At 43.5% G+C, this 23,132-nt stretch overlaps 1 protein-coding gene across 1 annotated transcript in view; it reads right to left on the bottom strand.

Moving 5' to 3' along the window:
- VPS53 (VPS53 subunit of GARP complex) overlaps positions 1–23,132 on the bottom strand; it is a 123,274-nt gene that overhangs the window by 1,175 nt on the left and 98,967 nt on the right. Inside the window, exons 18-21 of the mRNA NM_001193168.1 lie at positions 20,032–20,180; positions 16,036–16,105; positions 2,420–2,557; positions 184–288 (exon numbers count right to left, since the gene is read on the bottom strand). Of these exons, the coding sequence (NP_001180097.1) occupies positions 184–288; positions 2,420–2,557; positions 16,036–16,105; positions 20,032–20,180 (462 nt within the window). The remainder of the gene's footprint in view (positions 1–183; positions 289–2,419; positions 2,558–16,035; positions 16,106–20,031; positions 20,181–23,132) is intronic.

The raw sequence follows: 23,132 nt of genomic DNA, 5'->3' as shown, positions 1-23,132 counted from the left end.
CCATCAGGAGGTGATGAGGGACGTGGTCACAGGCCCTGGGTCCCCCTCCTCAAATGGTTTCTTGCAGCCTGGGCCCAACAGGGACACTTTGAGGAGGCCCCCAGGGGCCTATATTCTGCCCCCAAGTGAATCATGGAGTGTGAGAAGGATGCACCCAGGGACAGAACACGATGCTGAGCGCACCTTCATGTCCAGAATCTTCTGGAAGGTTTCTGTGTTGCAGTCTGTCAGGAGCTTGATGTAATTGTCCACAAATACCACCAACGGCTCGTGAGGGGCCATCACAACCTGTGAGGGAGAGAGGCGAGTCAGGCCTGCCGGAAACGCTTATGATCGGAGGCAGCGGAGCATCTTCTAGAGAAATGTCCCGATAGCCTGTTTCATCTCAGCATTCAGTTACAGCAATGCTTTCAATCAAACCCGTCAATCCTAAAGGAAATCAACCGTGAATATTCATTGTAAGGACTGATGCTGAGGCTCCAATACTTTGGCCACATGGTGTGAAGAGCCAACTCATTGGAAAAGACCCTGATGCTGGGAAAGATTGAAGACAGGAGGAGAAGGGGGCAACAGAGGAGACGGTTGGATGGCATCACTGACTTAACGGACATGAGTTTGAGCAAACTCCGGGAGATAGTGAAGGACAGGGAAACCTGGTGTGCTGCAGTCCATGGGGTCGCAAAGAGTCAGACACGACTTAGCGACTGAGTAACAACACAAGGCTTCCTAAATTTGCTAAATAAAAAATGTCACCTGAATTGCTTTTTAAGTACAGATTTCTATGTCCCTCCTCTGAAGATTCTAATTCACAGAGCCTGGGGAGGAGTCCCAGGGGTCTTTTTTAAAAAATATCAAGACCACAGGAAACACTGTGTTGGAGGGCCCCCTGTCTGGGACATTTCCTGGGTTTCTGGTACCTGCTCCTTCTGTCCTGACGTATCGTTGTTCCCAAGTGAAGTGTCACTCAGTTGTGTACAATTCTTTGCGACCCCATGGACTACACAGTCTATGGAATTCTCCAGGCTAGGATACTGAAGTGGGCAGCCTTTTCCTTCTCCAGGGGATCTTCTCAACCCAGGGATCGAACCCAGGTCTCCCATATTGCAGGCGGATTCTTTACCAGCTAAGCCACAGGGAAGGGATGGCCTCAAAAAGCATCGAGTTAAGTGGGTTTTCTTAAGAACAAAAACTCCACAACAGCCTCAGTGTTTCTAAGACTTAAAATCGGGAACTTCATATAACTACATCCACTTCACATACCAGGGCTTCCCTGGTGGCTCACTGGTAAAGAATCCACCTGTCGATGCAGGTGATCCCTGGGTTGGGAAGATCTCCTGGAACAGGAAATGGCAACTCACTCCAGGACTCTTGCCTGGAGAATCCCACGGACAGAGGAGCCTGGTGGGCTACAGTCCATGGGGTCGCAAAAGAGTCAGACACGACTCAGTGACTAAACAACAACTTCATGTACCACCAGCAGGACAGCCCTGGCATCAAACCCCTCATGTTCACAGTCATTTGGTTTTCATTGTGGGGGTCCAGTTTTCTTCCTCAAGTAGGCTGGTTTGGTTTTGGATTTCTGAGAATACAACTCAGAGTGGCAAGGAGAACTCACTCAGAAATTCTCTCCAAACCCTGCTCTCCCCCATGGAGAGTAAACCAGCCAGGGAAGAAATGCATTAGGCTGCTTTCAGTTTCATCAGGCCAAAGCCCAAGGTCTGTGGAGGCCCCTTGCCCGGTCCAGCCACGTCAGGGCTCGCCGTGACTTCCCACTCCTCCATCATTTGAGCCATTCTGCTTGCAGACTGACAAGCTCCATTTGTTCTCCAGCCTTCTCTCCCCTCCCCAGTAGGTTCCCTCTCCACTCGACAAGTCCAGGTGGAAATCAGATGCAGGAGTTCAAGGCTTCAGACATTCTTAGCATCATCACCCCACATATACTTTGTTAAATGGGGCTTTAGAAAACCATTTGCTGATTAGAATCAGGTATGCGACATTTGTTTGAAGTTCCTATAAGGTGGCAGAGCTTAGAAAGCCAAGAATGGGAGGAACTGAAAGCTGGGAAGCAGAGAGAAGCAGAGCAGAGAGACCGTGACTGGAGGCTGATTGAGTGACAATGCCACTCAGCCTCCAATCTTGGCCAAATCTTATTACAAGAGAATCCCATTACAAGAAAGAATGCATTTGTCAGACAGAATTACTGACCCCCACCCCGCCCCCCACAACACTGCACTGACTTTCAACAATAACTGATGAGGCCAAAGTGTGGTCCAGCCAAAGAATGCAGACAATCTTTTGGGACTGATGGGAATAGGTTCTAACCTGTGCTTTTTGAGACTAGTACTCAGTACTGTTTCAAATAAGCGATCAGGTAACTAGGCCCTTTTAATTGAAACCCTAAAGAAGACACAAGTCCCACCTTGAGGATCATCTCCGCGCGGGTCATGCCTTTCACCACGATCTTGGTATAACTGGCCGGGGCTTTCCTCACCACCTGAGAGCCGATGGAAGGCAGATCAAGCAGGACCATCTTCAGGGAGTGTGTGTCCAGCAGTAGCTGAGGGAAGAGAACAGAACAGTCCCAGCCACCTCACATGGGCACAACACCCAGTGTACTCATGCTGATAAATAACATTTTCTTGATATTAAAAATTTTTTTAATTTATTTTAATGTTTGGCTGCACTGGGTCTTCACTTCTGTGTGTGAACTTTCTCTGGTTGCATCGAGCGGGGGGCTACTCTTCGTTGTGGTGTGTGGGGTTCTCATTGCAGCGGCTTCTCGTTCTAGCTTGAGAGCTCTAGAGCTTGGGCTCAGCAGCTGTGGTGCATGGCATGTGGAATCTCCCCAGACCAGGGATCAAACCCACATCCCCTGCACTTCATTTAGAAAGCAGTTCAGGATATGTATGAAGAACCTTACAAATGTCTTAAACATTTTTGCTTATTGAACAGGCAAAAAATGGTAACTCCATACAGCTCTATTTTGGGTTTCTCTGGATGCTAGTGAGGATGTAGGAGATTAAGCCAAATTTAAACATCAGTATCTTGGGACTTCTTGGTGGTCCAGTAGTTAAAAATCTGCCTGGACCACCAAGAAGTCCCAAGATACTGACTCCAAGATTTATAATAAAGTAATTGAGACAGTGTGGTACAGGTGAAAGGGCAAATAGATCGATTGTGCTGAAGAGAAAGCCCAGAGATACAGTCACAGATACAGTCCACACAAATAGAGTCACCGATCACTCACAAAGCAGCAAAGGCAATTCAGTGGAGTAAAGGTAGTCTTTTCAACAAATGGTGCTTGAACAACTGAGCATCCACATGCAAAAAAAAAAAAAAAAAAGGAAAAAGGAATCTAGACATAGACCTTTCACCCTTCACAAAAACTAACCCCAAATGGATCATAGGCCTAAAGGTAAAACACAAAACTATAAAACTTCTAGAAGGTAACATAAGAGAAACCCTAGATGACCCTGGGTATGGTGATAACTTTTTAGATATAAGACCAAAGACATGATCCATTAGAAACTTAAACTGCTGCTGCTGCTGCTAAGTCGCTTCAGTCGTGTCCGACTCTGTGCGACCCCAGAGACGGCAGCCCACCAGGCTCCCCCGTCCCTGGGATTCTCCAGGCAAGAACACTGGAGTGGGTTGCCATTTCCTTCTCCAATGCATGAAAGTGAAAAGTGAAAGTGAAGCCGCTCAGGTTGTCTACTTGAAAGTTACACAGTCGTGTCCGACTCCTAGTGACCCCATGGACTGCAGCCTACCAGGCTCCTCCGTCCACGGGATTTTCCAGGCAAGAGTACTGGAGTGGGGTGCCATTGCCTTCTCCAGAAACTTAAACTACCATCTGTAAAATAGATAGCCAATGGGAATTTGCTGTATGTCTCAGGAAACTCACACAGAGGCTCTGTATCAACCTTGACGGGTAGGATGGGGAGGGAGATGGGAGGGAGGTTCAAAAGGGAGGGGATATATGTATCCCTACAGCTGATTCATGCTGAGGTTTGACAGAAAACAACAAAATTCTGTAAAGCAATTATCCTTCAATTAAAACATAAATAAATTAAAAAAAAAAACAAAGACATGATCCATTAGAGAAATAATTGATAAACTGGTCTTCGTTTAGAATGAAAAATGTTTGCTCTCCAAAAGACAATGTCAAGGGGGTGAGAAGGTAAGCCGCAGATTAGGAGAAAGTATTTGCAAAAGATACATCTTATAAAGGACTGTTATCTAAAACATACAAAGATTTTTAAAGAAAAACTCAGCAATAAGAAAACAATCCAAATAAAAAATGGGCCCAAGATCTTAACAGCTACCTCACCATATAGATAACAAGTAAGAATCTGAAAAGATCTGATTCCTGAAAATCAGTAAGCAAAAGAACAGCAACCCCAGTAAAAACAATACCAACGATGGGGCAAAGATTTGAACGGGCACCTGACACAAGTGGAGACGCCAGTGCTCATAGGACTGTGAAATGCTGTGTGTGCGTGCTCAGTTGTGTTCAACTCTTTACAACCCCACGGATTGTAGCCCGCCAGGCTCCTGAAACTTAATTTCACTAGTGATCCAGTAAACACAAATCAAAGCCACAACTGTGTATCATTTTGTACTCATCAGAAAGGCAAAATAAAAAGTTGAAATACCAAGTGTTGGCACACGTATAGTGCAATGAAACTCACACTTAGCATGAGGTATTATACACTGGTTGAAGCCCTTTGGGGGAATTTCAGTACTATTTCCTAGTGCAATCTGTACATAATCTGTGACACAGTACTCATATCCTTTAACGAAATTCTTGCCCATGTCAAAAAAGGTTCCTTGAATCCACTGTTCGTAAAAGCAAAAGATTGGAAGTGGCCTAAATGCCCATCAACGGTGTAGAATGGATAGACAAACAGTGCTATGTTCACGCGATGGAACACGACACTTAAGTTAAAATAAGCGACTCAAACAACCTGTATCTCACAGACAAATCTCAGAAATCATTTGTTGGGCAAAAGAAGCAACTGGGGAAATGATATGTATAGTACCATTTGGATAAAGTTTAAACATTTGCAAGATAAAATTATATATCGTTTTTGGATACATACACATGTAACTTATCAAAGCACATATGGGAATGATAAAATCAAAATAGTGATTACCTCTGGGCATGGAGGGAGAGGCATGGCAGGGTAGGTCCACAGGGGACTTCAGCCATAATTATAATTTATATAAGAAAGATTTACAGCAAATATGGGACCATGTTAAGATCTGCCTAAGCTAAGTGGGAAGCTGATATTCTTGACATTATTTTCTATACTTTTATTAACTGGAACTGTGTTTTTCCTTCTCTTCTTTTTTCATAGTATGCTATTAAATATCTGAGGCCTAGAAAAGATTCAACTTTATCTTCCATGTAGTAAAATTTCAGCATCTTGTCAAAATCAAAGCCATGTCTTAGCATTATTTGCTAGCAGGAAAAAAAAAAATCAATGATTATTTAAAAACGTATAGGGATACTTCCTGTTTTTTCTGTACGTTCTACTTCCCAGAGAATATTATATGCATAAATAATTGTACAGTCTTAAGTGACAGGAAGAGTTTTGAATGAACCAGACATAACCCTCTAGTATCTCCCATATTTTGAAAGATAGGACATTCTCAATTTCTGGCCAGTCACAGTAAAATTCTCTCCTCACCAGACAGATGAACAGATGGAAACCTTGGTCTCAGGTTTTACCGGAAGTAATGCAGTCAGAAAAGGTGGGAGCTAGTCTGACAGACTTAGCAGTTGTCTGTGGGAAATGAAGGTGAAACGGCTCATTTATCATGAAAATCTGTTGGCTTTCATCTTTGAAAATAGCTAAAAGTTCATCTCCTTATGCATGAGGCACTGGGCAAGAGGTGGCTGTTAGCTAAATTTGGCTGAGCCTTACAGAAAAATTTTGGGGGTGATATGGCTGTTGTTGGTGGGCTGCTGGGGTGCAAAGCTGGCCAGCATGCTATGCCTGGGAAGGGTCATCGCCCATTAATGGAAAGCTCTGACACCTCTTGGGGGACAACATGACTATCACAGTGATAGAAACCTTGAGCAGACAAAATAAAGGCACACTCCTAGAAGGCAAAGGCCATATATATAACACTGAGTTCTGAGGTGATGTGGAAGAAACAGTTCAGGATATAAGGAATAGGTGGGCCAAGGTGAGGACATGCCTTATTTCTTTCCTCGTTCCTTTTTTTCTAAGGTATAACTTTCATACAGTAAAGTACACAAAGACCAAGTACACAGCTTGATAAATTATTACATATGTATACACCCTATGGGGCTTCCATGGTGGCTCAGACAGTAAAGGATCCATCTGCAATGTGGGATGGAGAAGGAAATGGCAACCCACTCCAGTGTTCTTGCCTGGAGAATCCCAGGGATGGGGGAGCCTGGTGGGCTGCCGTCTATGGGGTCGCACAGAGTTGGACACGACTGAAGCGACTTAGCAGCTGCAGCAGCAGCAGCTGCAATGTGGGAGACCTGCGTTTGATCCCTGGGTCAATTCTCCAGGAAAGATCCCCTGGAGGAGGGCATGGCAACCCACTCCAGTATTCTTGCCTAAAGAATTCCCACATACAGAGGAGCCTGGTGGGCTATAGTCCATGGGATCACAAAGAGCTGGACATGACTGAGCAACTAAGCACAGCACAGCACATACACCCCACTGCCTAATTAAAGACATGAGACATTTCTCCATCAACAAATGAATGAACTCAGTGCTCTATGATGACCTACAGGGGTGGGATGGGGCTGAGGTGGGAGGGAGGTCCAAGAGGGATAGATATGTATGCATATGGCTGATTTACTTCATCGCACAGCAGAAACTAACACAACATTGTAAACTAATTATACTCCAAAACAAAACAGATGAAAGGATACAGAAGATGCTGTGTTCACACGATGGAATAGTACTCAGCCATAAAAAGAATGAAATATTGTCATTTGCAACAACATGGACGGACCTAGACATTATTATCATACTAAGTGAAGTTAAGTCAGACAAAGACAAACATCATACGATATCACTTATATATAGTGAAATCTAAATACAATACAAATGAATTTATTTATAAAACAGAAACAGATTCACAGACATAGAAAACAAACTTATGGTTACCAAAGGCGAAAGGTGGTGGCAGGGAGGGGATGGATAAATTAGGAGTTTGGGATTAGCAGATAACACATTATTATGGATAAAATAAATAAACAACATGGTCCTACCATATAACACAGGGAACTATAATCAGTATCTTATTATAATCTATAATGGAAAAGAATATGGAAAAGACGATATAATCTTCATATATGTATATGTACATGTATATAACAGAATCACTTTGCTAGACATCAGCAGCAGTACTTCAATTCCTCTATACTTCAATTAAAAAAATAAATTAAAAAGATGACTTGGGACATTATTTGCATCCCAGAAGGCTTCCTCGGGTTCTCTTCCAGTCAATGCTCTCTCTTCCTTCCCAACAAAGGCTACCACTCTTCTGCCCTATGTGCCTCAGGACTGGTCTGCTGCTCATTAATCTGCTATGAACATTCTTGTACATGTCTTTGGTGGCCACTGGGGGTAGCATCTATGCAGAATTGCCGGATGAAGGGGTAGGCATATGCTTAGCTTTAGGAGAGACTGATAGTTTTCCAGTTTGGTTGTACTAATTTCCAGTCCTACCAGCAATGCCTGAAAGTTCCAGTTGCTTTACATTCTCACCAACACTTGGTATTCTTGGTCTTTTTTAATTTTAGCTATTCTGATACTGTGATTTTAATTTACACTTCCCTAGACAATTAATATGCTTACTGGTGAGCCTCTTTTTGAAGTACCGGTTCAAGTCTTTTGCCATCTTTTCTAATAGCTGATCATCTTTTTTCTAATTGATTTGTTGAGGTTTTTCTAAAGTACGTTTTTCAACTTTATTGAGGAATAATTGACAAATACACTTTAACTGCATATATTTAAAGTGTACAAGGTGATTATTTGATATACATACACTTTGTGCAATGATTACCAAGATCAAGATAATAAACTCTCCTTTTGTGTATGTGGTAAGAATGCTTAAGATCTACTCTCAGCAAATTTCAAGTACATCACACGGTATTATTAATTACAGTTACCATGCTGTACATTAGGTCCTTGGAATTTACTCACCTTAGAATTGAAAGTGTGTGCCCTCTGACCTCCATCTCTCCATTTCCTGCTTCCCCCAGCCCCTGGCAACTACCATTTGATTCTCTGTTTCTCTGAAATTGAGTTTTTTTTTTTTTTTTTTTTAAGATTCCACACAAGTGATATGTTAGAGATTTTTAAAAGGATATATTTAGAATATGAGTACTCTGTCAGTTACATATATTGCAAATATCATCTGCTACTCTGGCTTGTCTTTTGAGAAAAACAAGTCCTTAATTTGAAGTACTCCCAACAGTCTCTTATTTTACGATTAGTACTTTTAATGTTTTGTTAAGGGATCTCTGCCTAACCCATAGTCATAAAAATATTCTTTTATCTTCCAGAAGTTTTGTTGTCTTATCTTTCATTTTCAGAGCTATAATCCACCTGGAGTTGTTTTTTTTTTTTTTAATTTGAGATAAATTCACCTTTTAAAAGCGTACTGTTCCATTCCAGACATCTCATCATGCCACAAATAAATTCCATGGCCATTAGCAATCGCATCTCTTTCCCTCCTCTCCTCCAGCCTTTACCAACCAGTAGTCTGTTTTCTGTCTTGCGGATTTGCCGGCTCTGGACATTCCATATAAATGGAATCATACGTTCTGTGACCTTTTGTCTATGATTCTTTCACTTAGCATAATGTTTTCAAGGCTCATCTATGTTGCAGCATGAGTAAGTACTTCATTTCTATTTACAACTGAATGATATTCCCTTGTAAGATTAAGCCACATTTTGTTTATCCATTCATCAACTTATGGGCATTTGAATTGTTTCTACTTTTTGGCTATTATGAAAAATGCCACTCTGAATATCTGTGTACAACGGTTACGTGACACACTTTTCCAGTTCTTCTGGGTTTCTATCTAGGAGTGGAATTGCTGGGTTATATGGTAACTCCATGCTTAACATTTTGAGAAACGGCTAAACTGTTTCCCCAAATGGTTGCAGCATTTTGGATTTCCACCAGCAGCATATGAGGGTTCTAATTTCTCCACATCCTCACTGGAACCGATTTGTTTTTTTGGAAACTGACTTTTGTATATGGTGTGTGGTTAGGGTCAAGATTAATTTTTTTCCGGGACTTCCAAAAACAGAAAAACATAAAACAGAAGTAGTACTGTAACAAGTTCAACAAAGACTTTAAAAATGGCCCACATCAAAAAATTCCTTACAAAAAATAAAGATTGATTTTTTTCCCATGTGGATATGCAATTACCCAGCACTGTTTACTAAGAAGACCATCCCCTCCCAACTGAATTACAGTGCTGCTTTTGCCATAAATCCAGTGTCTGTGTGTGTGTGGTCAATTTCTGAACGCCATTCCTTTCTGTTGGCCCGTTTGTCCCTGTGTGCTTAATTACTTTAGCATTAAAAGAAGCCCTGGTATCTTGAAGTTTAAATCCTCCAACTCCGTTCTCTTTCTCAAGAGTTATTTCAGCTATTTCTGGTCTTCTGCATTTCCATCCAACTTTTAGAATCCGATTATCAATTTACATTCACACCACAAGCACCCATCCCACCCCTGTTGGGATTTCACTCTATAACTTTGAAAGAATTGACATTTTAAAAATACTGAGTTCATGGGACTTCCCTAGAAGTCCAGTGGTTAAGACTGCTACCAGTGCAGGGAGTATGGGTTCAATCCCTGGTTGGGGAACTAAGATCCCACATGTCATGCAGAATGACCAAAAAAAAAAAATTATTGAGTCTTTTAACATATGAACATGGACCTTCCTGTCATTTTAAAGATTTTTCCTTAATATATCTTAATATTGTGTCACTTTTTGTGTAGAAGAGTCACACATTTTTAAAATACTTATTACCAGCTAGATTTTAATGTATATGGTTTCATTAAATTTTTTTAAAATTGTTTGTTGCTGGTATATACAAATATTGGAAATAATTTAAATACTGACCTTATATTGGCTCCCACCTACTAAATTTCTATTCTAATAGTCTGTCTATAGATTCTTCTGGATATTGTCAATCACAGTCATGTTCTCTGTAAAATGTGAAAAATGACAGCTTTGTTTCTTCCCGTCTAATTGTATACCTTTTATTTCTTTAACATTTTATTTTTTGCCTTATTTTCCTGGCCAGGACTTCAAGGGCAACGTGGGACAGAAATGTTGACAATAGACATCCTTGTCTTGTTCCTAATGTCAAGAGAAAAATCTTTGTATATTTGACGATTAAGCGTGATGTTTATGGCAATTTTTTCCCCCATTAACTGATTCACTTCATTCATGAGCTTGCTCAGTCCTCCCATCCCCAGGACCTTGATGATCCTGCCATGGGCATAAACCCCTGCGGAGCGTGGCTGTGCATGTCTCTTTGCTCTGTGTGGCACAAAGGGAGGCCCCTTTTTGACTGAGTGATAGAGGAGGCTTTAAGTTCTCGGTGGACAGGATGGTCTCATAAAAGTCAAGATGGGCCAGAGCTGATGACACAGAGAAAGGTGAGCGGTTAACCAGGCAGTGAAGAGATTCAAAAAGCTCCTTAGAAATAGAGAAGGGCTGAGCAAAAGGGAGAAAGCTCTACAGTGTGCACAGACACACAAGCACATTAAAAAAGAAGGAGAAAGTTTAGCTCTTCTGAACACACATTCTATAATCAGAAAATCTAGAAGGAACTTACTTTAAGCACTAATTGAGTTTTGTGTCATTTCTCAAAATAAAATTTTATTGTGGATATCACTTAAGTGGGTATTATGTGAGGGTGGACCACTACATTTTTAAAACAAAAAATCTTGTTATTATGGAGAGTTTCAAGCATGTATGACATAAACAGAAGAATACAGTGAATCCTTATGCAGTCGGTTGTACTAACCAGAGACATTCTCACATGCTCATCTCAGTTCATCCATGCCTACAATACACTGGCTCTCAGCTTGGGGAGGGGGGTTCATCCTCCCACCCTCGGCTTAGATACCTGGCAATGTCTGGATGCATTTTTGGTTGTCAACATTGGCAGGGTATTACTGGCAACTAGTGGGTAGTGGTGAGGGATGGTGCCAAACATCTTATAATGCACAGGGCAGCCCCACAACAAAAAAGATTCTCTAGCCCCAAATGTCAATAGTGCAGAGGCTGAGAAACCCTGCTGCAACCACTCCCTGTTCCTCACTTAATTTTTCTGAGGTTAAATTTACATACAATGAAATGTACAATTTTTAACTGTACAGTTTTGACAAATGGATTTATCTATGCAGACCATCACATATGTTTCTGTATATACCCTTTTAAAATAAAATCAGCCTTAACACATTTTCTTCTATTCCTAGCTTGCTAAGGTTTTGTCGTTCTTTTAAAAAATGGTCATTTACATGTATTAAATTTTATTAGTACACTTTTCTCCCCCCAAAGGAGTGCTTAAAAACACCCTGGGTCCTTTTCCTGACACAACAGTGAGCTGCTTCCTCTGGTAAGTTTGTGCAAATGGATTCCATTTCCACTGTGTGCTCAGTCATACATACTGTGGCCAGAAGACTAATTAATGACCCTGCAAATCCCACAAGATTCTCTGAAAATCACAAACTAGCAAGAAGCATGACAAATACTGGTATGGTTCAGTTCCGCGTGCCCTTGCAATTGCTCAGGCAGACTCTGGGGCCCAGGGGGAAATAATTTACTTTATACAGTGATCAGGGAAAGAATCAAGAGCAGGAAAATGTCTCCTTTACCATTTTTGACACAAGTATTAAAATGCAATCTAAAATTAGGACCTAGTACCTTTGTGGCAAAGCAAAGGCAGACTCTGAGGTTAGGCCTCATCCTCGACTCTCACAGCTTTTGTTAAACTTGGATTACAGCTGCTCTAAGATTTGTGACAGAATCTGTTTCATCAAGACTTTTTTTTTTTTTAAGCAGAAGTTTTAACAATTTTTTTTTTAATGTGGACCATTTTTAAAGTCTTTATTGAATTTGTTATGATACTGCTTCTGTTTTATGTTTTGGTTTTTTGGCTGAGAAGCATGTGGGATCTTAGCTTCCCGACCAGGGACTGAACCCGTACCCCCTGCATTGGAAAGTGAAGTCTTAATCACTGGACCACAAGGAAAGTCTCAGAATCTGTTTTAATCTATGAACTTCTCTCTGGTAACTTCCAGTTTCCTGTGGTTTTGCTGCTTGAGTGATCATGCCTCCAGCTCCATGACTGCATGGGCTTCTAAGCCCAGATACTCACGGCAAGCATGGACCCCAGCTAAACCTGAATTTCACGTGGGAATCTTCCAAGGGCCACGATGCCCTACAGTTCCTACTCATGGCCTCCCCACCCTTCACCCGAGGCAGGGCCTATTGAGATCTATGCTCCCCTGTCACCCACTCATGTTTGTCTGGGGTCTGATAAAGTCAAATGCCAGTTTCCAGATGGTTTTCTCATTCACATCTCAAAGCAGAATACTGGCCAAACTGATACTTTTCTGAAGATGCGGGCTTTTGGAGTCTGAGTTGATTATTTTAACATTCTTTTAAAGAAAGGAAAATCTGAGGAAAATAGATATGACATTGGATTCATGTGACAAGATGAAAATAGCATGGTTGCTGGACACTAAATCAGCTTGCAAGGCCTGGGCAGGGCTGCAAACTCATGGAAACATGTTCCCAATGAGTCAACTCTGTTCCAGGGGCTTCATCAACTCTAGAAACTTGAGAGAATTAGTTTCTAGAGACCAGAAACAGAATCCAAAGCTTCTCCTGGACACACTAAGAGCAACCACTCTACATCCTCTCTCATCACACACAGCAGTGAGGTGAACAGAGGGTCCCCGGTGAACATGTGCTCATGAAGTTGGACGTGCTGGGGCATTATTATTCTGCTGTTTCCCGAGGAGAAGGTTCATTCTGTGCTTATGACGTGCAAGAGGCAAGAATTTCCAAACACTGAAACTCTACACTCAGATGCAGTTGGTCAGTGTCTGAATCCACACAACCTCCCAGGACGTTTGCTGAAACAATGCTTCTGACTCTGCTAAGCTGGTCAGCCAGACAGCCCACGTCAAGCATTGACTAGATGTTTCCATGTGAGAAGACAGGCGCTGACAGAGAAACAAACTATTAATAGTAAGAGCTGGCATTTGCTGAGGGCTTCCCATGTGCCTGATGTTGGGTCAAGCGCTTCAGTGCATTGTTGTTATTCAGTCACTAAGCTGTGTCTGACTCTTTGTGACCCCATGGACTGCAGCAGGCCAGGCTTCCCTGTCCTTCACTATCTCCTAGAGTTTGCTCAAACTCATATCCATTGAGTCAGTGATGCCATCCAACCATCTCATTCTCTGTTGTTCCTTTCTCCTCCTGCTCTCAGTCCTTCCCAGCATCAGGACCTTTTCCAATGAGTTGGCTTTCTGCATCAGGTGGCCAAGTATTAGAGCTTTAGCATCAGTCCTTGCAATGAATATTCAGGGCTGATTTCCTTTAGGATTGACTGGTTTGATCTCCTTGCTGATCTTCTTCAGCACATTATCTTGTTTAATCCTCACAACTACCCTGTGAGGTGGTACTGTGATTATCCCAATTTTATAGATGAGGAAACTAAAGCCCTTGAAGGGTAAGTAATTTGACTAAGGACAAACAGCTGCTGGCTGGCAGAGACAGGATTCAGCATCAGACCTTAGTGATTCTGGAGCCCATAACCTTAAGGCTCACACCTACTGCCTTGGTATAGTGTAGGAAGGCCACTCACTTACAAAAAGATTATAGAACAAACAGCACTTATGAGATTCAAGAGCCTCTGGCTTTGATACTTTCTGATGGACCCATGATGCACCAGGGCACATGCTGACCTGCCACCCTCCTGAGGCCTGACTCAGACCAGCACGGCCAAGGGCCCAGGGTTGGGGCAAGTTATGGAGCTAGGAGAGCTGAGCCACCACCCAGTCAACTAATCCAGTGGAAGAGCAGGAGTTATGGAAATGCCTTGAACTATATATTCTCCTTACTTAAAAATGTAGTTCTTTCAAATACAGAAAGCAACTGAAATCAGTTCAGTATTGCTGATTTAAGGTCTACAGAGGATTTATTTTAATGAATATAAAGGGATCATACATGATCAGTACATGAACAGCTCGCATAAGTAAGTGTTTTTAAATAATTAGGGGCTGGGGGACCATACTCAATATTTTGTAATAACTTCTAAGGGAAAAGAATCTGAAAAAGAATAGATATATGTATACATATAACTGAATCATTTTGCTGTACACTTAAACTAATACCACATTGTCAATCAACTGTACTTCAATTAAAAACAAAGAACAACTAAACCTTCAAAAATAATGAGAATAAAGGCAAACTGAGCCTTGTGTTTACATTTGTATGAAGATTAAGGAGCTACAATTAAATGGCTCGAACAATTATAAACAAACAGAAAATGAATTAGGGGCTGAATATTATTGTTTGTTTTTAAAGGAGCTTAAACTGTTCTCCAAACTCAAGCTGTTCAAATTACAGAGTGTGAACAGGTGGTCTCTGAGCAGAGGCAACTGCCATGGCACCCAACTCAACTCAGCAGTGCTGAGGCAACACCATCTATGTAGACAGGTCTTGAGGCATAGAATTCAAGTGAGCAGGGTTGGGCTGATGGAGGAAGACTTGCTGGGTGAGGTGAACAGAGCTTCTCTGTACCAAAAAGATGAGCCTGTCTTTGCTTGCTGCTCCTAGGCGGTCTCTGCCCCAGCCACTAGGACCCCAAATAATCAAGAGCCATTGTGGCTCCCTCTGCCCAGATGCTTTTCTCCTAGTCCTCCTGCAGCCCCAACTCTCAGAGGTGCCTCTTCCAACCATCCAACCTAAAGCCACTACTCCTCTTAGAACAGAGAATATACAGAATATAAATATGTAAAGAATGTGCCTTGCAATATGCTTCCCTGGTGGCTCAGACAGTAAAGAATCTGCCTGCAATGCGGGAGACCTACGTTTGATCCCTGGGTTGGGAAGATTCCCTGGAGAAGGAATGGCTACTCACTCCAGTATTCTTGCCTGCAGAATTCCCTGGACAGAGGAGCCTGAAGGGCTACAGTCCATGGGGTCGCAAAGAGTCGGACACAACCGAGCGACTAAAACACTTTCACTTTGCAATGCATGAACGTGGATTTGATTCCTGGTTGGGGAACTAAGATCCCACGTGCTGTGGAGAAACTCAGCCCACATGCCACAGCTACTTAAACCTGGGCACTGCAACTAGAGAGTCAGAGTACTGCAACACAAAGATTCCATGTGATACAGGGAAAATTCCATGTGCTGCAACTAAGACCTGAAGCAGCCGAATGAATGAATAAATAAATATTTTAAAAGAGTACATCTCTATAAAAATATGACTGGAAAATTCCATAGACAGTGAAGCCTGGTAGGCTACAGTTCATGGGGCTGCAAAGAGTTGGACACGACTGAGCGGCTGAGCACACGGCACATAAATATGTAAAGAATATAATGAATATCATGCTCCTAAGGTATTCTTTCATATAACCTAGCTTTATACCCTGCATACTGAGGTAAAAATGATCTTCTGACTTATTTGTTACTTGTATGTTATCTGTCTCTTCTTACTAGAGTGTAAACATCATGAAGGGGAGGTCTTGTCTGCCTGTTCACTGTGGTATGCCCTGTCCCTAAAATAAGGCCCAGGTACCAGGGGGTGTGCTCAATGGAAAAAAAGCTTTAAATAAATGGATGAATGAATTCAGCTGCCAGATCATCATTCTGTCCTCAAAACAGGGGAAACCGGTGGTTTTACTTAGACCTAGTACCTCTGGACTAGGAAGATACGTGGTCTGACCCACAGTGAAAGCGAGGGGAACAGCCCTATACCAGCTTCATCTCACCTGTTCTGCCCCCACCATGCTGATTGGCTTGCACTTGAAGAGGTGGGTGATGAACTTGGGAATGAAGGAGCTGTGGATAAAAAAGAAGTGACAGATGAGGTTCATTTTCTCTTTGGTAAAGAACTGCAAAAACTTTTCTTTTTTTTAAGTTCCTATACTTCCTTCTAAAGAAAATGGAGAATTAAAGTAGATATTCTTATGTCCTACCAGCATGCACTCTTCCCCCCCCCGCCCCCCTAATGAAAACCCTGGTTTTATTTAGGTAAATCTGGCCTTGGGATGCTGGGGAAAAGCTGATTCCTCCTAAACAACAGAGGTGGATTCTAATTAGCCTCAGCCAGGCAGAGCCTGGGGTTCCTTGGGTGACTGCTGCTGGTGCTGACAATTCGAGGACATGATCCAAGCCAGGGGGAGGGAAGGACTTCACTGCACAGCGGGGGCAGGACTCTCTTCTTTTTTAGCCTGTTTGTGTGTTTGGATTTAACATCTAGAGCTGTCATTTTCCCACTGTTCTAAGGATGAAGCCAGGCCCAAGGAGAGCAGGGTCAGTAAAGAAGCTAGGTCCTCAGTAACATTGCTGAACCACTGCATCTTGGGATCTGTCCCATCTCCAGACTTCAGTTATATGAAATAAAAAATTCACTGTTTAAGTCAGTTTGAGTCAGGCCTTCTATGACGAGTAGCTGAAAACATCCTAATGGATGTGACAACCGAATATACATGAGGTGGTTATGGGATCTTAAATGCGAAAATAGGAAATAATTGCTAAGGGAGTAACTGTCAGATCAGAGAACAAAATACACAATCTCCAAAAAATTCACTGGGGACTGAAGGGCAACCTCGGCCAGGTGAACTGATGATGCTCATCTGGGGAAAGGGAGAATATAATTTTAACAGGTCAGGAGGGTTTTTTTTTTTAAAGAAAATCCTGCAGAGCCCTGAGTAGGGAAGGCTGAGTTGTATTGCTGCTGAACAGAAGGCATGGGAACCAGAAATGCCTAAAATCAGGCCAGATTCGAAGACCAGGAGAACACAGGGCCCATGGCCGAAAGCAAGATTTGGAGGCTGAGGTAAAGGCTGGCCAGCCTCCCCATCTCCTCACTTGACAAGCTGCTCTCAGACTCATGCCCGCCATCCTCTTTGCTCTCTCCACATTTTTTCCAGAAGGTTTGTGCCACTCTGATATCCAGAGACCTACTGGAGAGCCCACTGGCATGGCACTGGCACCTCCACCCCCGCACATCCAAGACTCTGCCCTACCCTGGATCCAGGCTCAGAGACTAGATCTCGTCTGTGCAGGCATTCAAGTCAGAAGCCACAGACTTGCCCTCAACCACAAAATCCAGTAAGCTCTCAGTTCTTCCCTCAACATCCACACCCACCCTTCCTGACCGTCCCCGGCTGCTGCGCTTCTCCTTCTCACTAGAGCTCTCTCAGTTGTTTCCTAGCTGGTCTCCCAGCCTTCAGCCTCATCATTTCTAATCCATCAGCCGTTAATGGGATTTATTTCAGATGCAAATATGAGCAGGACCCTCCTCTGATCACAACTCTTGCAGACAGACCTTCCTCGACTGTCTAGCCCCATGCAGATCCTACGACTCTAGGCAATCTGAATCCTCCGTGCCTCTGCTCACACTGCTCCCTCTGCCCGGAATGCCTCCCCACCGCCTTGTGGGTCAGGACACACACATATCTCCCGGACTCTGCTCAAGGACAGCTTTCCTGTGAAGCCTCTCCTCAGTCTCCTCCACCATACTCTGCAGAGTCCACAGACCTCCAACCTAATAAATAACCTACACGGTTATACTTATTTGCTGACATGTCTATTTCCTTCCACTTGACCGTAAGGCAAATGAAGCCAGGGACCACGTGTACTTAGTCAAAGCACTGAATTCTGCAGCTGGAATACAGTGGGTGCTCAAGTGGCTGCATGCTGAATGAACAATAAATAATAATGGCAGCAGCTAATACTTTTTAAATGTCGGCTTGGTACCAAGACTTTACCAGGAAGTTTATATGACTTCTCATTTTTTTTCCTCCCAATCACTATTAAGAGATCTGTCTCATCATCCCCATTACTGAATGGAGGAGAATCCACTGAGTGGATGAGGGAAGTCACTTGTGGTTCAAACAGTAGTTTCTACCAGGGGGCTGATCTTGATGTCTAAATAACAGAGACTGTTGTTGCTTCAGAGACCAATAGTGAGATAAAAAAGTTAGAGGGAAAGAAATGTCAGCCCCAGAGATCAGATCTAGGGGAAGGCCAGCTAACTGATCAGGAGGCAGTGAGAACAAAGGACTACGTGGCATGGATTCTTCCTGCTCTCAACTGGAGTCAGGCCAAAAAGTACCATGAGACTGAACTACAGCTAACTGCAACGGCACACAGTTTATAACCTAAGTTACTTCAAACTAAGTAGGTTTTGATCATGTGCTTCATCTGGCTCTGTGTGCTGAACTATAGGAGGAGGGGTGGGGAAAGCATAAGGATCAGGGACACGTCTTTGGGGGAAGAGTTCCAGCAACGTGAGGTGTAACTGCAAGGGGCTCCTCCAGACCCTCGCAGTGGTGGCAGTGACTGCTCTTGGCTGAAGAAGAGTCTTCTCACAGCCCCTACCTGAAGGTTCTGGTCTTCAGCTGGGATTTTACAGTGATGAGAGGGTACCATGGATTAAATGAAGGATCCACTTTCTAGATTACAGGTTAAACTTTTCCAGATGTGAGAGATGGCATCCTATGCCCAGCTCCCCCAGCATGGGCTTAATGTGAGAGCCAAGGGCACTGAGAGAAGGTGAACTGGTGCTGGGAGTAGTGAAGACCCCTTCCTCGGTTTAACATCAGCTCCATCAGGTTCCTGTGCAACAGCACTGGAGATTCTTGGCTACAGTAAATTTTTATAGAGACGCTGTTCCTACTGGGAGTTATGGGGAGTGTCACAGTGTGATTTATCAGCAGGGCTTTTAACCTGCACTAATGAGCACCCAGAGAGTGGAAGGGATGTCAGCTCCCGGCCCATCTGCTGTCCTGCACACATTAATGCCTTCCGGGAGGGTCCACTCAGGCCTTTCCTGACACTCTGGGAACTAAAACTCAGGCCACAGCCACTCCGTAACTACTGCTCTTTAGGGGCTTGTGTGTGAGGGGGAAGGAAAGCCTTAATTGAACACAAACTGGGAGAGATCTGGGGAAGACAGAAACTTGGAGCCCTAAACTGTCCTCAGGGACCTGGATGAGAATAACCTCACTTCAGTAGCTTGGACAGGGCCGTTCTTCCCAAAGCCCTTCCCTGCGAAGTCTGCCAAAATGCTTGTTTGATAATTGGTCCGAGGAGGCACTGACCCTCCATGGTGTCCGGCCTTGGGGGAAACGGTGCTACGGCCAGATGCTGACTGGCAAAGGACCAAAACATCTCCCTGCTTTACAACAACAAGCCAGAAGCATCCGCACAGGAGGACGGGGCAGGAGACACGCAGGCAGTGTTCACTCCACCTACTTGGCAATGGACTGGCTCTCTGACTTGCTCTTCCTGATTTCTAGTACCTTCCCTAGACTCACGGGTGTCCACAAGTGGATATACTCTGGCAGCCACAGTAATAAGCGCTATGGGCGAGGAGGAAGAGAAGGTCAAAAGGAACAGAACTCACGGTTCCCATCCTCAAAAAGCTTATTATCCAGTCAGTGAGACAAAATACATACATGAAGTTGCTGGAAAATAATTTTAATTATCCAAACCTGGGGGGAGGCAGGGGTACCAGAATGTCCACGTAGTTCAAATGACAGAAGCCCCCTGACTCCTTTCTGCCTCTCTTGAGGGGGTGGATGGTTGTACTGCTGTTACTGTGATTTACCACATTAAGTAGCAAATTTAGTGTGATTAGTATGCTTCTCTAGGGTACAAAAAAACTATTTGGATGGTGGGGACACCTGGATCGGGTGCATGCTGGTGGTCAGCACGGCATTCCGAACCATCCAGTGATGCGGGCGTTCAGGACTTACTTTGCAAATTTAATGCAGAACTGCGTGAAGTATTTCCGCGTGGAGGCCAGGTTGTCACGGATGATGGGGACGTTCTGTTTAATGTGAAGGATGACCGACGTGACGTAGGGGCTCTGGTCACCAACGTGCTCCACGTTCTGCCACTGCATCTGAAAATGGAGACAAGGTGGGACAAGTCTTCAGAGCCTGTGCAGGAGGACAGCGCTACCCGTTACTGGGGAAGGTGAGGGGACAGGTGTATAATATAGTGTTTCATAGTTTTTAAAACTTGAAGTATAGTTGATTTACAGTGCTGGGTTAGTTTCTAAATGATTTTAAAAGGTGATGCTCCACTTATATTCATTATAAAATACTGGCCATATTCTCTGTGTTGTACAATATATCCTTGTGGCTTATTTTCTCTGCTTTCTTTGGTAGCTTATTTCTTCTACTTTTCTATCTAACTGAAAATTTCCATAATCAAACATTAGACTCTTACTCCAAGAGCCTTTGAGATTATGTGGGATTTTAATCAAGAGAAAGGAAAGAGCATCTCTGTAAATATGAGGGGCAGGTCAGAGGTTAAGACAGTGCTGTGGGGAACAGGGCAGGGGCTGTGTGGATGGCAGGTTTGGGGCATCACTGGCCTCTGACCAGGCAAGCCGTGAACAAAATCAAGAGGCCTGAGACTTCCCTGGGGGTCCAGTGGTTAAGAATCCACCTTGCAATGCAGGGGACTTGGGTTCGATCCCTGGTTGGGGAACTAAGATCCCGCAAGCTATGGAGCCACTAAGCGTGTGCACAACGGAAGATCCTGCAGGACGTGATGAAGATCCTGGGTGTTGCAACTAAGACTGGACGCAGCCAAATAAATAAACATATTAAAAACAAAATAAAAAAACGAGAGACCTGCTGGGCTCCAGTTCTCACAACCTGAGGTCAGTTAGGGGAAATGAAAAACAAGCACAATAAAATGGAAAAAGCAGCAGAGGTGTGCTCTCCCCACCACCACCTCACCCGGAAACACTGGAGAAGAGGGGTGGCACCAGCCCCCAGCCTGCTTCACACCACTGGCCAGGACTGAGATGGGGTTCTGCAGGGTCAGCCTCTCAGAAAGGAGCTGGGCTGCCTGTTAAAAAGATCCTGAGCCGTACACAAACTGTATAATATGTTCATAGAAGGAAGGCAGTCTTTCTGAGGCCTTGATGTCTCTGGCAAGAAAATACTATTTTTACAGAGCTCCTGGGAAAAGGAAAAATTCAATCCTGAGAGAATGTGTTTAAAAGAATCATATTGTATACACGGATGATCCCCCAGCTCCTGGGAAGCTCAAATGACTCTATGTTTTGTCCTAATGTTTCTTCACATCAACAGGTATTTATGGCCTAAAAGCTTTGGGTCTGTGTAAGCATGGAACCATGCAAAAGCTGGAAGGCACCTCCATCTTCATTTTACAGATAAGAAAACCAAGGCCCAGATACATGAAGTCTATGTAAGCTTTCATAATGAGGCTCCAGAAAGAAAAGGGCCTCTAATTTTTTTACTGGACGAAAAAAATAAAAGCAAAGGACGCAGAGATGGTAGAAAAGTCTAATATGAACTGACTTTATATTCTAATGCTTTGGCTACTTCTAATGTTTTCCTTATCCTCTTCTGTTTCAAGAGACTTCTTTTCCCACCTGATATTAAAGATGTGACCCATTCAAACAATGAACATCCTAGGGGGCCTTAAATGAGCTCACAGGCTGAGGCCAGAATTGGCAGGTGCTGTTACCATCTACACTTCATCTTCCACTCCCAGCTTGTCAGCGGCTCCACGGCAGAAGGCCCCAGGGGAACAAAACGCACAGTGAACTCCGCCCTCCATCGAGTGCAAAGCTCATCCATAGTAATGACTGCTCTTTTCCAAGCTGGCAGCAGTTGACGTTTCAACAGCTTGAAGTTCGGAAACAATTATCTAAGCACGATGGTTCTCCATTGACAGAAGACAACCACAGTCGGTGGTGGTGACATGCCCTGTCATCGGTTACAAGCAACTCTGGGCAAGACGGAGCTCGCGGCGTGAGAGTTCAAGTTCCCGCTGGAGAGCTGCCTCCTCTTGACCACCATTGGCCATGTTAGAATGCGTCCACACTGGGAAATCTAGGTGAAAGATCCGATTTTCCTGAATACTTAGGCCATTTCGAACTCCATCGGTCAAGATAAATGAAGTACTAACAAAAGTCAAATGGATTCATGAGTTTAAATTTAAGTCAACCCAGGACTTCCCTGGAGGTCTAGTGGTTAAGACTGTGTTTTCACTTCGAGGGACAGGGGTTGATCCCTGGTTGGGGAACAGAGATCCTACATGCCACTTAGTGTGGCCAAAAATTAACAAAAATTAAAAAAAAAAATAAGCCAGCTTTGTGGAATAAGAAAAGAATTTAAAGTACTGGAAAACAATGAAAGTTGACATTGTTCAGACTATTCTCTAAAAAATGAGCAAAATACAGCCAGCAGTGGTACTGTCCAGCCACAGCCTCGGATGGATGCTCTGCCATCTTTCCCCTTGATGACTTAGGGTTTGGGTTGTAACTCGAATGTGCCAATGTACCTACGTCAGGACCTACTGTGTGCAGGTCATTTGGCCTGGCATTTGGCACACATCATCTCCTTTGCTATTCCGACATGATCTTACAGTAAGATCTTGTCTTACTGACAAGGAGACTGAAAAGGCTCAAAGAGAAGAGGCCCAAAGTCACTCAGCTGATCAATGGCAGAGTAGAGGCAGCCCAAGCCCATCTTAAACCCAAGCGCTACACTGGGCTGCTTCCTAGACACATGTTAATTATTTCAAACAAACAGAAAACAGTACTTAACTCAGCTTTAGTTCAAGGGGAGCCCAGTTTCTCACGGAGAAGCTAATGAAATACACAGTGATCAAGGGACATAAAACAGTAGCTTGCACTGGAAGAACAAACATCCTGAAAAGCCATTAGTGGAAATCAGACTCCAACTTTTCCAGGTGAACTTTGCATCTGACCTTTAGAGCTTCATACTTCATAGAACTCCATACTTCACGGTTTTTCTTCTGCGCTTTTTGTTTAGAAGGTGGGGTGGGGTTGAATACCATTGGTGCTATT

Source organism: Bos taurus, chromosome 19 (genome assembly GCF_002263795.3).
Source record: "Bos taurus isolate L1 Dominette 01449 registration number 42190680 breed Hereford chromosome 19, ARS-UCD2.0, whole genome shotgun sequence".
Taxonomy (NCBI): Eukaryota; Metazoa; Chordata; class Mammalia; order Artiodactyla; family Bovidae; genus Bos; species Bos taurus.
The sequence above is the reverse complement of the archived record's forward strand: the minus strand, read 5'-3'. Positions and strand labels throughout refer to the sequence as shown.